Source organism: Heterocephalus glaber, unplaced genomic scaffold (assembly GCF_053883595.1).
Source record: "Heterocephalus glaber isolate CG9 unplaced genomic scaffold, H.glaber_assembly_v1.0 deba00000470, whole genome shotgun sequence".
Lineage (NCBI taxonomy): Eukaryota > Metazoa > Chordata > Mammalia > Rodentia > Bathyergidae > Heterocephalus > Heterocephalus glaber.
Window position 1 is genome coordinate 2,183,276 of NW_028258145.1, and position 12,922 is coordinate 2,196,197.

The window sequence follows — 12,922 nt, forward strand, 5'->3', positions numbered from 1 at the left end:
AACTTCAGGGCTGGGGAAGGAAGGAGCAGCCAAAAAGGTACCATAGTGAAAGAAGTTTGTAGCTGGTCCTCTTGTTTATCACAACAAAGGACAGAGACTTTTTTTTTTAAATCAGTAGGCATTTTCTTCATTTAAATGAAACATCTGATGTGTATTTTACATACATACATCTGTACACACAACACAAGATTACAAAAATCTGTAGGTAATCAAGTCTCAAAATGCCTTAGTATTTGCATATAACCTATGTACATCCTCCCATTTACCTAGATTATTATTAATACCTAATATAAATGCTCTACAAATAGTTGTATTTTTTAGGGAATAATGACAAGAAAAAGTAAGAGCACAGACTTTATAGTCCAGTGAAGGTTGTGCGACCCTGTGGGCCAAGGAGGCTCAGATCAGGCTCTGCCTTAGCTACACACAAACTGTCGGATGAACTGTTCCAGCCTGTCCTGGCTCTCCTGGCTGGCAAATGCAGGGGACAGCATGAGCTGGGGGCCTGCAAGGCCAGATGTCTGCTGCAGCACCTGGTGGTGACACAGACTATGAGGCCCAAGCTCAGGCTGAGCCTGTCCCCTGAAGCCCTGCACTGGGACCTCCAGCCCCTCAGGCCTCAGTGTCTTGAGTGCAAATGCTGCAACTCAGGTCTCAAAGCACCCTGGCTTCCCACCTGGGTATAGGGAAGCAAATGGTTTAGGAGAGTGAGGGTAGGGAACCACCCAGGCCCCCACCACATACGTATTCCCCAGCAAATCCCATCTGAGTTATCTGGGCCAACTCCGTGGCCTGAGGACAGGAGCAGGGGGGAGGGAGACAGCAGTGCTGGCCCCTCTCACCCCCAGGTCTCTGAAGGTCCAGACAGCACTGATGGCGAGGCTTGGGTCCGCATACTCTGGAGGAAGAGAGATGAAGGCTGGGGCAGAGCAGGGAGCCACTGGACACAGCTCTTGTGTAAAGGAGGAAAGCAGAGGTGGGCTCTGTGCCTCTCCTTCCCAGGGTCAGGTTGCCACTGCCCAGCAGGGGGCAGCAGCCACCAGCAGAGCCTCCCACCTCCCAGAGCCTGGATGGGCTGCCTGAGACTCACCAAACAGCCCTTCTTCCTGGGCGCTGGCCTGCAGGAACTCGAGCAGCTGCTCCACATAGCCGGACTCTGCAGGAGAAGGAGATCTAGCCCAGGCCTGTGGGCAGAGCCCTGGGCACCACAGGGGAGGTGGGCCTCACCAGTGTCAGGCAGCCGTGCCTGGCGGAGAAAGGCAGCAGCTTGGGTAAAGGCCTTGAGCAGTGGCCTGAGCAGGCGACAGAGGAAGATGAGGAAGTCGGGGCAGCGTGACTGCTCACTGAGCTGGAGGGGGACAGGCACAGGCCAGGGTGAGGGCAGCACCCCTCTGCGTCCCTACCACCAGCCTCCTTCCCAGTTCCTCCCAACACACCCTGAAGCACCGGCCCTGAGCCTCCTCAAAGTGGTCACTGTCGCTGTCACTGAAGTCCCCACTCAGTTTCCACAGCAGCTTTGCACTCAAACGCTGTCGCCCTGTGTCACAGGCTGGCCGAGAGCTTGGGGCCTGGGGGCCACGGGGGCCATTGGTCCCTGGCAGGTGGGCCAGGGTCAACCCTTCGGCCCCCAGACCAGGTGCATGCAGGTGAAACCAGGAAAGCAGATCTGGGGAGCCAAGGAGGATGGCAGAACCGGACCAGGCCACAGCATGTGCTGGCCACATGCAGGGTGGGAGGAAGCCAGCACCCACCCACAGGGGCCACAGCTCTGTGGGCAGGAAATAAGGGCAGAAAGTGTGGCGGGAACCTTCCAGGTATGCATGTCTAGTCCCGTCGTGAGAGAAGGCCATCTTGAGAGGGCAGACGTGGTGGAGCCAGGCCTCCCTGTCCCCTGAGAGGACAGGGCAGCAATGGCAGAGGGACCTGGGGTCTCTGCCCTGCCTACCTCCTCAGCAACCAGGAGCCCGCACTGGATGAGCCGGTCCAGCACCTCCTGACAGTAGCAGTAGGAAGACTGGCAGGGCTGGGGAAGAAGGGCACCTGTGTGGACTCAGGAGACCAGGCAGGGGGTGGGCCAGGGTGGAGGGGGGTCCTCTAATGAGATAGGGGAGAAGTGCAGCAGGGTGGAGGGTGGGGATAAAGCAGAGGTGGGGTGGGGCTCAGGGCAGGCCTGACCTGCAACAGCAGCAGGTCCCTGGGTAGCAAGTGTAGCAGCAGCAGGACCTGGTGGTACAGTTCCCTCTGGCTCAGCAACTCTACTCCCTGCAGCTCCCAGGGCCCCTCACACGGCACCCTGCCTGCCACCAGTGCCTGCACAGCACATGCTGGTGGAGAAGGGGGAGTGAGGAAGGGCCACACCCTCTCCCCAAACACCTCCCAGCCCCTGAGCCCTGGGCACTCACCACCCACTGCCTCACTCAGGAAGGCAGGCAGCAGCTCAGCACTCAGGTGTGCTAGGTGTACAAGGCCTGGGCCGGGCCGTGGGACAACCAGCAGGTCCCCTTGCTGGACCCGCAGCAGGACCACATGTGCCCGCAGCAGGCTTAGTGTGTGTTGAACCAGGCTCCGCAGCTGCCCTGAAAAGCCCACGTCAAAGCCACGCAGCAGCGTCTCCTCCGTCAGCCAAGAGAACTCCCCCAGCAGCCGGGACAGGACCACACCCTAGGGGCAGAGCAGGCTGAGAGGGCAGCAAGGCTGTACCCTAGCCCCACCATGCTTCGACCTACCTTCCGGTGCTTGCACAACAACAGCGTCGCCATGATGGCCGTGCTCATCACTGCCGAGCTCACCACACTGGCTGGGGGTGGTGGACTGCTGGTCAGGTCCCAGCCCAGAGACCCAGTCCTGCCATCCTCTGCCAAGTCTCCATGACTCCCCCCCAACACTTCTATACTACCCTGCAGTCTCTGCCCCAAGGGAGGCACTTGGTATGCTTCCAGACACACCTGTGAAGGGGCCCCTCCATGCAGGCACCGGTTAGCCCCTGACTTGGCTATCCCCTCCCTGTTACCGCTAAGGGTGGGCTGAGGAGAGGGGGGAGCCCCATGTGGCTGGGGCCCCAGGCAGGTGACTGCAGCTGGGCCCGTGCCTACACAGCTTGTCCTCAGCACAGGGAGCCCTGTGTGCCCTTGGCTGCTCCCTCTGCTCCCGTCTGCCCTCCTCCTCGGGCATAGGGGAGGACTCCAGTGTGCCCGAGAGAAGGTGAGCTCCTCGGGATGCCCCTGGAGCATGGCCCTCACCATTCAGGACGTGGCGGCTTAGCCTCCTGACCAGGAGCCGGTCTTCCTCCCGAAGGGCCAGGAGCAGCCGGGGCACTGGGGTCCATTCCTGCTCCTTCTCAGTGTCTGGAACAGTGGTACTAGGGCAGACACATAGACCAGAGAATAAAGGGACCAAGCCTACGAACAGTTGTGGGGGCCTAGAGCCTTCCCTAAGGCACTGGTGTCCCCTGAGGCCAGCCCCCACCCAAGGCTCCTGGGACTCGCCCCTTTCTGGCCTGCCCCGAGTCCCACAGACTGGGCAAGGTGAGTCCCTCTGCTGTTCTGGCTGACACAGGCTCTATGGAAGGAGGGCCGCTGACTGCCGGGGGTGGGGGCCTTGGGAGCAGAAGGGCTGTCGCCTCGCCTACCACTGGCCCAGTACGATGGGCTGCAACAAGTGCTCCAGGGTCTGCCTGTCGCTCCAGCAGCTTCTGGCGTTGGTGATATATTCCTGGCCAGAACAAGAGCCTCAGTGGTCAGCGCTGGTCCCCCAGGACACCTACACATAGCCCACCCAAGGCCGATGAGCCCCAGGCCCTCCCAGCTGGCCTTGTACCTGCAGAGAGAAGGGCTGGGCAAGGTTCACTCGGACGCAGACCTTGTGGCTGCAGCCCCAGCATCTGCGCAGTCTCTGCAGGACAGCCAGCGCTCCAGTCCACAGCCCCAGGGGGGCCGAGGCCTGCCAGGAGGGAGAGGCTGAATCTGCAGCCCACAGGGGTGCTCATTTGGCCCAGGGCCTCCCACCCCAGCCTGCTCAGCTCTATCCCAGGCCCAACCTCATGCAGGACCCTGCCCACTCCAAGCTCATTTTCTCATCCACAAAACGAGAAATTCCTTCCTAGCTAAGGATGAAATGAGAGGCTGATGGTGGGGCCTTGGCAGCTATCATAGAGTAATGGCCGTAGGGAGAGCTCCTTGGCACACACGCCCCACTCCCTTCTTTAACCCCAGCCCTGAGGAGGACCCAGCACTGCCTCCTGCCTGGAGCCAGTATCCACCCACATGGGATCCCCAGGGCAGAAGGGCCTCACGTGGTGCATGTTGTATGGTGCATCTGGAACCAAGTCATAGGTGACGGCCACTGGCACCAGTGTAACATCTGGGACTATGCCTGCCTGCACCGCCTGTACCACCAGCCCCAGCCAGGCCTGGCCCAGGGCTGACAGCCGCGGCCCTGGGGCTCCAGGAGCATCCTCCAGGAAGATGAGCAGAGGCTGCCCACTGCCCAGCAGCTGCTCCACAGCCTGGATAGGAGGGCAGGTGTCAAGGCCAGAGCACAAACAGAACCCTGTTTCCTGACTTGGTCCTCCCTAGCCACAGGGACACTTACAGCACAGATGACAGCCCTTGCAAGGACCCCCTCAGAGCTGTCCAGGGAGAGGTTAGCCTCTGCAGGCAGGAAAAGCCCCCCAAGATTCCTCAGCAGAGCTCTGTGGGGTGGGGGGCAGAGTGTGGTGAGAGGCTGGGCTCTGGGCAAGGGAGAGGCTTGCACCCAGGGCTGGCCTGTGTAGCAGCAGCACCCCTGGAATGGGACCTGGGGTACACCCCTGCCCCAGCCTGGGACTTCTCCCAGTGCAGCCAAGGCCCAGGCTCTTACCTGAGAGCAGGAGAACAGGCACAAGGGTCCCACGCCACGCGGAGCACGCCCAGGCCCTGGGAGAGCAGCACGAAGGGCAGCAGGATCCCATCCAGGAGCGATTTATGAGTGGAGAGGAGGACAAGTGGCGAGCCCTGCTCCAGGAGACCAGAGGTGAGTGCCACACTGTCCCTGGCCTGAGCCCTGGGCAGCCCCAGGGGATGGGATGGGGACAGAGCTTAGAGTCCCATTTCCCAAAAGGAGAAAGTCTTCCAACAACTGTGACCATAATGAGCACTGACAAATGGCCTTGGGACCATGATGAGAAGACTTTACAAGAGGCCCAAGGGAGCAGGGCCATGAGATGAGAAGGTGCCCAAGCAGTGGATTTTCCCACCAGCTGACAGGGCCAGTGTAGACCCTGGGCCTGGCTCACCTCTGCTCCTGCCCTGCCACCCAGTGTGCCCGCTCACCGCCTCAGCAGCCTTGTGCACCATCTTCATCTGGCCTCTGTGGAGCTGCACATTCAGGAAGAGGCAGTTCAGGAGCCTCAGCAGCACCCAACTGAACAGCCTGGAAAGTGACACCAACTGTCAGGGGCCACTCGTGAGTCCCCATCTGATGGCTTCTACTTCTCCATGAGGCAGGAGATGGAGCATTCACTACAGCAGCGAATTTGAGGAGGTGTGGTCTGGATGGGAGCCTTGAACAGTGTCCTGTGCCATGAGAGCTGCCTGAGAAAGCAAGCGTCCTCCCCCAGTGGTGGCCTCTAGCCTGTCAGTCTGCCTAGGTGCCCAAGAAGGGGGCCAGGGTTGTGCCAATGACTTACTCTGAGAGCATAATGGTGATGAGCCTGGAATCTATGCCAGGCCAAGAGGAAGAAGTGGGTGTCCCTGACCCCAGCCACTCTTCTGAGCCCCAGCCCCTCTTCTGAGCCCCAGCCCACAGATACAACTGAGTCCTCGGTCAGCCAGTGGAAGTTTCCAAGTCCAAACCTCTTTATGGGCCACACTCATTTCTCCCCAAGCCTGTACTCCTGTGCATAGACCAGGCATGAGGTCAGAAGCAGGACTTCTTGTGACTTCTTCCTTTACCCTCTTTGACCCCAGCCCCACCACCCAGTCATCCGTGAGTCATGTTATCTCTTTCACCTCAGTCCACTTTTCCAGCCACGACCGTCCACCAGCGGCTCTCATCTGGACGAGCACAACACACTTGCAGATGCTCTTCTGGTCTCTACTCTGGACCCCATTCACTCCCCTATTAACGCCCCCTGCAGGTTTGTGCTGCCCTCAGAGATCCAGCCTGCACTTCCTGTATGGCCCTGCATGATTTCATCCCCTCTGCCTCTCAAATTTATCCCCAGTGGCACTCACCCTCACCTGCCAATTTCCAGCCACATCCACTTCTCCCTGCTCAGAGCCACGGCTCATGCTTGTCCCTCCCACAAGACTGTCCTGTCCCCTACTTCCACTCCTGTGCCCCCATGGTTGGCTCATTTTCCCCTCTGGCCTAGGGGGACCAGTATCCTCTTCTAACCTCAGGGTCCTCTCAGGCTCACCCCATCCCCGCCTTCTCTCAGCTGGGTCTCTCTTCACACCTCACTCCCTCCACAGTGCCTCACACCTGCCAGGCACTGCCCTGTGTGGGGGAAACCGTCCAGCTCCCCCAGAGGGTACCCAGCCAACACCTCTCCAGAGGGCAGAAGCCCCAGCCCAGGGACAGGTGGCTCTCAGCACAATTACCTGAGCAGGAAGGGGCGGGGTGGGGCCTGGATGTGGCCCAGGATGCGCCTCACCTCCCTCTGCACTAGGGCAGGCGGCTGGCCTTCCCCAGCCCCTCCCAGGACTCTCCCAGGGAGGAGGCTCTGTACCCTGTGAAGGGGGCAGGAGGAGGGGCTGGCTGAGCAGGCTGCAGGGCTCAGGGCACACTCACTCTGCATCTGCACCCGCAGTGAGGAGGGGCCCTGACCTCCAGCCCTCTCCACCCCTCTGGGGAGCCTCAAAGTGCAGCCAGCCCACATTCCTTCTCACCCAGTGCTCTCCATGATCTTCTGTGGGGCATCCCGGCAGGGGGGGATGCGCTGCTCCAGGGACCACAGGAAACAGCAGAGCCTACGAACCAGCCAGCCCCGAAACCTGGGCACAGCATGGTGGTGGTGGAGGGTGTCAGAGCGCTCTCCCCCAAGCCACAGAGGCCTCCTCAGGAGGGGGTCACACTCCAGAGCTGTACCCCCAGGACACCTGAGCTCAGTTTATCACACAGCAGGCAGAGGTGCCTGCCATCTCGGCCCCAGTCCCCAAGCCCCACTGAGTGGCACACTGGGTGGCGTGCACCTGCTCACAGAAGAAATGCAGAATGGTTCCAAGCCCACCTCTCCCCACAGGGGGATGGGGCACAGGAAGGGGACCCTTCTTTTCCCAGCATAGGAGGAAAATGGCACCACAAATGGCCCAGAAGCCTGCATCCCAAAGGCCCTGCCCACCCAGCCCTGCTACCTGGTATTCTCCTCCTTCACCAGGATCACATTGCAGAAGCCCAGGTCCATCAGGCTCCTGTGGAAGAAGGACTCCTGCCCAGGGGCAGGGACTATGTTCTGGGGAACCTGCACACTGGCCAAGTAAAGTCCCTGTAGCCTCTGTCCAATATCCCTTATGTCCACCAGGAGAAAGAAGCATAGCAGTTATCTCCCAAAAGGTGCCTGACCCAGGCCCTGATGCTGGCTCAGGAAAAAGGGTTCCATGTTCACAATGGAGCACTGCACCTACCAGGAATCGCTCTCCTGGAAAGCAGCACACAGACAGTCCCTGAGGACTCACAGCTTGGATCTCCACTGGAACCCCGGCCCTCAGCACCAGCACCCGCCATGGACACACATGCAGAGTGACACAGACACCAGCTCTCCAGCCACACCCATTCTCCTGAGACCCTTCTGAGCCTGCCCAGCCAACTCGCCAAGGCCTGGTAGCTGGCCTAGCAGCCCAATAACACACCCAACACCAGTCCTTCTACTCCCAGCAAAGACCAAAGCAGAGGCCAAGTGCAGGCAAGAAAAGACGTAAAGGAAGCAGATAAGGGCAGCCGTCTCATCACTTACCCAGCTTTTAGGGGTGCAGGTCTGGCAGCAGCGACCCACAAAGGGGCGATACTTGCCCAGAAATGGGGTGACGGCCTCCAGCTTCACACTAAAGCCTGAGGACCACAGGCTGGCCTGGAAAAGGGCCACAGGAACAGACTCAAGGTCCTTGGCAGAGGGAGGAGGGCACCAAGAGTGAGAGCCAAAGGAAGGGAGGTGGGAGGGCAGAGGGCATTCTGGGAATAGGCGCCACTACCTCTGGGCCACTGTGGCTGCTCCTTTGCTGAGTTTGGGATCCAGAATCCAGCATGGTGTTGAGGTGAGTCTCTAAGATCTGGGAACCAGGCACCTCTTCCTCCCCGCCACAGGAACCTAGCCTTGGGAAAGGGGAAAGGGTAGAGCCATAGGGAGTCTGAACCATAACCTGAGAGCTCTTGGGATGACCCATGGCCCCATCCCCAGGACAGATAGACAACACCCAGGCCCGTAGCAGTGACAGAGACATAGCAAGCCAGGAGCTGGCTCAGCTCAAAGCCCCAAGGAGCCAGCTGTCCTCAAGAGCCCTTTTGGTGCAGCAGGTCAGGGACTTTCTCACATCAACACAAGAGAGACTGGCTGTCCTACCAGCAACACCCACCCTGCCATCTTCCAGCACAGACTGGGGCTGTGATGGAGATGCAGACCCTTACTGTGTGAGAGAATGCATGGGCTGGACTGCAAAACAGCTGTGAGACTACCAGAGAGCAGCAGACTGTCACCAGGAGGCCACCAGGTCCTGCTCAGCTGCTCTTCCCAGAAGACAGCCCTTGGCCCATCCATCCTTTCTGGGGTGGGGGCCAGCACAGAGGAGACAGCCAGGGGTCAGAACACAGAGAAATGCCACACAGACCTGGTCACAAGGAATGCTCATCCAGCTTGGGACAGGGTAAGACAGCCACACTCAATCCTCTCGTGTGGCATTTTCCACAGAGGGTGCCACTTGGCATTGCCTCAGCTCCTCCTTCCTACCCCAACAGTTCCCACAAATCTTAAATATCTACCTTCTACGACTGAATCCCTTCTGGCCCAAATAAATAAGTCCTAAAGTCCCTTCTACCCTTTTTACCTCATCCCTGCCAGCAGGCTGGTCTAATTATTTATGTTTTCCTCATCCCGCTTTCTCCCTTCTTGCCAATCCCAGACTTCCCTGTGTTCATGATGCTTCTGGAACACCCTCTCCTTGGGTTCCCAGCCTAAGGTCTCTGAGTGAGCAGCCACATGAAGCCCCGGCCCAGGGCTCAGCTTTCCCTCCCCACATCATCCAAAGCTGTCCTAAGAGCAAGTGTGCAACATCTCTGTGCACTTGGCAGTCCACATGCACAGGAGGTGGTAGGAAGGGCTAGATGACTGTGACTTCCTCTCCAGGAAGTCAGGCTCTCCTTTTTGCTGTCCAGTTAGTTCAGTTCAGAACCATGAAGCCAAAGCCAGGCATGGTGGCACATACCTATAATCTCAGGACTCAGAAGGCTGAAGCAGAGGATTGCTCCAAGTTCGAGGCTAGTGCACAGTGAGTTCAAAGCCAGCCTCAACTACATGGTGAGACACTGTCTCAAAAAATGAAAACATCAACCAAACAAAAAAGAACCACAAAGCCAAGGAGTAATAGTATTATTCCTGCATGATCATTCTGTTTCAAAAATGTTCTCACAACCCCATTCAGAGACATTAGCACAGGAAAGTTCCAAGATCCCTGCACTCTGGGGATGCCTGCCCCTGCCTCAGGGTCAGAACACCACCATTCCCAAACCCTAACCCCAAGCGGTGCCAGCCCTAATAGGGCAGAGCAAAAGACAGGGAAGGGGTAACTTCCACCTGCCAATGAAGTTGACTACTGAGCTCACGTGGTCCAGGCAGAAAGTCCCCACATGGGGACCTCCATGGGTCTGCAGCTTCTACATAGAAGCCTCCCTCCACTAGGACACCTACCACAGATTTTGCAAACTGGCATCCCAAGGGCCAAATGCAGTTAGTGCACATACATACTTTTGACTACATCATGTGCTAAAGCCGTATGAATTAAGGCCAACGTTTAAAAAGTGGAGAGCTTGTTATATAATAATCAGACTGCCTGCCAGCTGCTGTTGTAAAAGTGATGTGAAATTTGAAGTCTCTGTGCGTACACCCCACAGGGCGTCAGCTGGGACCACCAGAAAGCCACGGCCCCTTCCGTTAGAATCTGGCTACAAATAAGTCCTTGTCCCACCTCTGGGACCCCCAGGTCTTGCGAATGACTTCAGGGGCCCCTACCTGGCCTGCAGGTCCTGCCCCCGGCCCGCCCCTGCCCCTATGCACATCTGAGCTCGCATTCTCAATCCAAGGATGAAATCGAAGCCGCTGGCATCTGCAGTGTCCGTGCCAACAGGACTCATCCTTTAAGGCTCGCTTTGAGCTCCGGCCTCTGACCCCAGAAACCCCTGACCCACGGTGGAGGAACAAAGGGCGACTCCCGGGTGGCACGGCCCATCCCTCCTGGATGTGCCCCCCTCGGTCTGGGGTGACGCAGGCCGAGGAGGACACCAACCAGCACTCCCCTGTGCTCTCCCTGCAACAGGTCCCCTGAGGACTCCGCGAGACTGGCCTCGGGCCTGCGAGGCGGGAGCTCCATTCTGTCCACACAGACACCGGCCCCACCTGCACCCGAAAGTCCGCCAGGCCCAGTTCCCGACGCGGGAAGGTCTCTGAAGGACCCAGGGCCTGGTCCGACCCGGCCTGTCCTGGGAGGAGCGCTGGAAGATTAAACCTCGCGCCTACCTCCGACTCCCGCCAAAGCAGCAGCGGCGAGAGGCGGCCGGAAGACTATGCCGGGCAGCCTCAGTGCGCCGGCGTAAAACAGCCCTGGGAGCCAATTGGGATGTGCGCTGGGTCCGAAGCCCCGCCCTCCCGTAGTGCCTGAGCCTGCCAGCCCCTCTTGGTGAGGGACCTTCCTCTGGTGAGGCCTCTCTCCCTTCCTGCCTTGCCAGACAGGCCCGGAAGACCATGGAGGGACCTCTGAAGACTTCTGCGAGACCCGGGGCCCCCAAGGTGAGACAAAGACTCATTTGTAGCCAGATTCTAACGACAGAAATTCTCAGCCAGCTGTGGTGGTACATGCCTGTAATTCCAGCACTGTGGGAGGCGGAGGCAGAAGGATCACAAATTAGAGCCCAGCCGGTGCAATTTTTTGACCTAGCAAGACCGTGTGTAAAAATCATTTTTTAAAGGGATGGAGATGTAGCAGAATTGCAAGCCCTTGGGGGAGAGAGAGAGAGCGAGAGAGAAAGCCAGAGCCAGTTTTTGGCTCATGAAAAACAAGTCAGGCCTCCCCAGCGTCCGTTCCTCCTTTAATTACAACTCCGGAGCAGGTGCCTGGTGTCAGCTGAGCCTATGGCCACTGTGCTCTTCGCCAGGTTATTTGATTAATACTGGACTCCTGTGTCAGCCCCAAGCTCGATGTGAACGAAGACCTTACAGGTTCATTCATCTTTTGACTGTGCTCTCAGCACCCAGCAGGAGACCAGCTCGACCTGGCATGCAGTGTGGAATAAATGGCTCCCTCCGTGGGCCACCTGACAGGCCAGAGGATCTCATGGCTTTGGGACACTGTGACATCGTGAGAGCAAAGACAGATGTGAGCCTGCTGGCCCTGGATGACAAGAAGACCTGTGCACAGCCCTCTTTCTCTGCTGACTCAACACCCCGATGTGACTCGCTAGCTTTCCCCTCAGGATCCAGCCACCTCTCCCTTTCCTTGTGCCCATTTGTGTCTGCCCAGGCTGAGTTTCTGTCCACTCACTTGTGTCCAGCTTTATGATGTCTGCTAGTATTGCAGAACCCATTATGTGCCCTCTCCTACCTTTTTGTACCCAGGAACACAGGCCAAAAGAAGACTGAGGTTCTGAAGCTGAAAAGCGAAACCATGCTTTATTTATGTTGCCCACCCCTCTGTTCTGGGAATGCCCTCTGGGTGAGCAGCTGAGTCACTGACAGGTCCCTTTTGTGGTTAGGGAGCTCGGAGGCTGAGACACTGCAGACTGCAATGTCCTGTGGTTGTGACACACCAAGGTGTCATCTGGCAGAGTCCTGTCCTCTGATGTGTAGCTTATTTGAAAGAAATGTGTTTGGTGGTAGTGATGATGGTTTCCTGCAATTTGGATATTTAATAGAAGCTCTACCTTAAATCTGCACCTGAGTTGGGGCACTAAGGACCTAGTATGCCCTTCTCAAGCAGTTTGACTGTGACCAACATGGCCCTGGAAAGAAGAGAAACTCGTCTGGGCTCAGCCCCACCCAACCTGGACTGGACCTAAGGAGAGGGAGCCCTTCACAGAATTAGAATTCTAAGAGATTTCTGAGAAAGGAGATTTATGATCTAAAAGAGTGTTTTGAGACCTGGTGACCACAGTTCAGTAGAGTGAGCAGAGCATTGGACTTCTCGGGCTCTTTTTCTAATGGGACTCTTCCTTTCCACTGATTCCAACCCAAATACACTTACGGAAGAAGACAATGGTTTGGCTTATATAACTAGAAACTGTATGCATGTCAGCTTCAGGCATGGCTAGATCCAGGTGTTCAGACAATGGTATTGGTCCTTGGATTTTCTCTCCAGTGTCTGTACTGGTCATGTCTGCCTGGTTTTGCTCCTCCTAAAGGCTCTCCTATTTAAAAAATGACTGAAAAAAATAAAAATAAAAAAATGACTGATAGTAGCCCCAAAATTCACCCTACTATTAGCCGCATCATAGATAGAAATGTCTATCACCCAACATCCAAATGAAAACCCCAGAGAAGACTCTGATTGGTCTTACAAGGTCACCTGCTACCCTCTGGACCAATCATAGTGTCTAGAAAGTGTGTGTGGAGCCATTTTCTCTGGGCCAACACCTCTGCCCCCTTTCCTGTGTCCTGTATTCTGGTCCAGCAGGAATGGTGCATGGAGGGCTGGGTTCTCACAGGGAGGAGGCGCTCGCTGGCAAAACATGTTCACTCTGGAGT

At 57.4% G+C, this 12,922-nt stretch overlaps 1 protein-coding gene and 1 long non-coding RNA gene across 9 annotated transcripts; one reads left to right on the forward strand and one right to left on the reverse strand.

Moving 5' to 3' along the window:
• Positions 1-101: 101 nt before the first annotated feature.
• Positions 102-10,508, reverse strand: Gpat2 (glycerol-3-phosphate acyltransferase 2, mitochondrial). 7 transcript variants are annotated; one of them, XM_004844349.4, is made up of 21 exons: positions 8,169-10,508; positions 7,934-8,047; positions 7,335-7,408; positions 6,870-6,974; positions 6,582-6,710; positions 5,310-5,409; positions 4,858-4,991; positions 4,591-4,690; positions 4,292-4,504; positions 3,817-3,939; positions 3,629-3,711; positions 3,240-3,358; positions 2,727-2,797; positions 2,403-2,661; positions 2,176-2,324; positions 1,946-2,023; positions 1,437-1,568; positions 1,228-1,348; positions 1,091-1,156; positions 843-898; positions 102-533 (listed from the first exon to the last, which is right to left on the reverse strand). In XM_004844349.4, exons 1-21 carry the CDS (start codon positions 8,415-8,417, stop codon positions 417-419), a joined length of 2,592 nt encoding a protein of 863 aa, XP_004844406.2. In that variant the 5' UTR covers positions 8,418-10,508; the 3' UTR covers positions 102-416. The 7 variants fall into 7 exon arrangements, with proteins under 7 accessions (XP_004844406.2, XP_087059038.1, XP_087059036.1 ...); XM_087202912.1 differs by having other exon boundaries at positions 2,176-2,661; XM_087202910.1 differs by having other exon boundaries at positions 843-952; positions 2,176-2,661; positions 8,169-8,417.
• LOC110349051 (uncharacterized) lies at positions 4,838-12,627 on the forward strand. Of its 2 annotated transcripts, none has more exons than XR_002394751.2 (2): positions 4,838-5,010; positions 10,503-12,627. It is a non-coding gene; the product is annotated as an uncharacterized LOC110349051 (long non-coding RNA). The 2 variants fall into 2 exon arrangements; XR_002394752.2 differs by lacking the exon at positions 4,838-5,010 and adding an exon at positions 8,671-8,837.
• Positions 12,628-12,922: the final 295 nt, after the last annotated feature.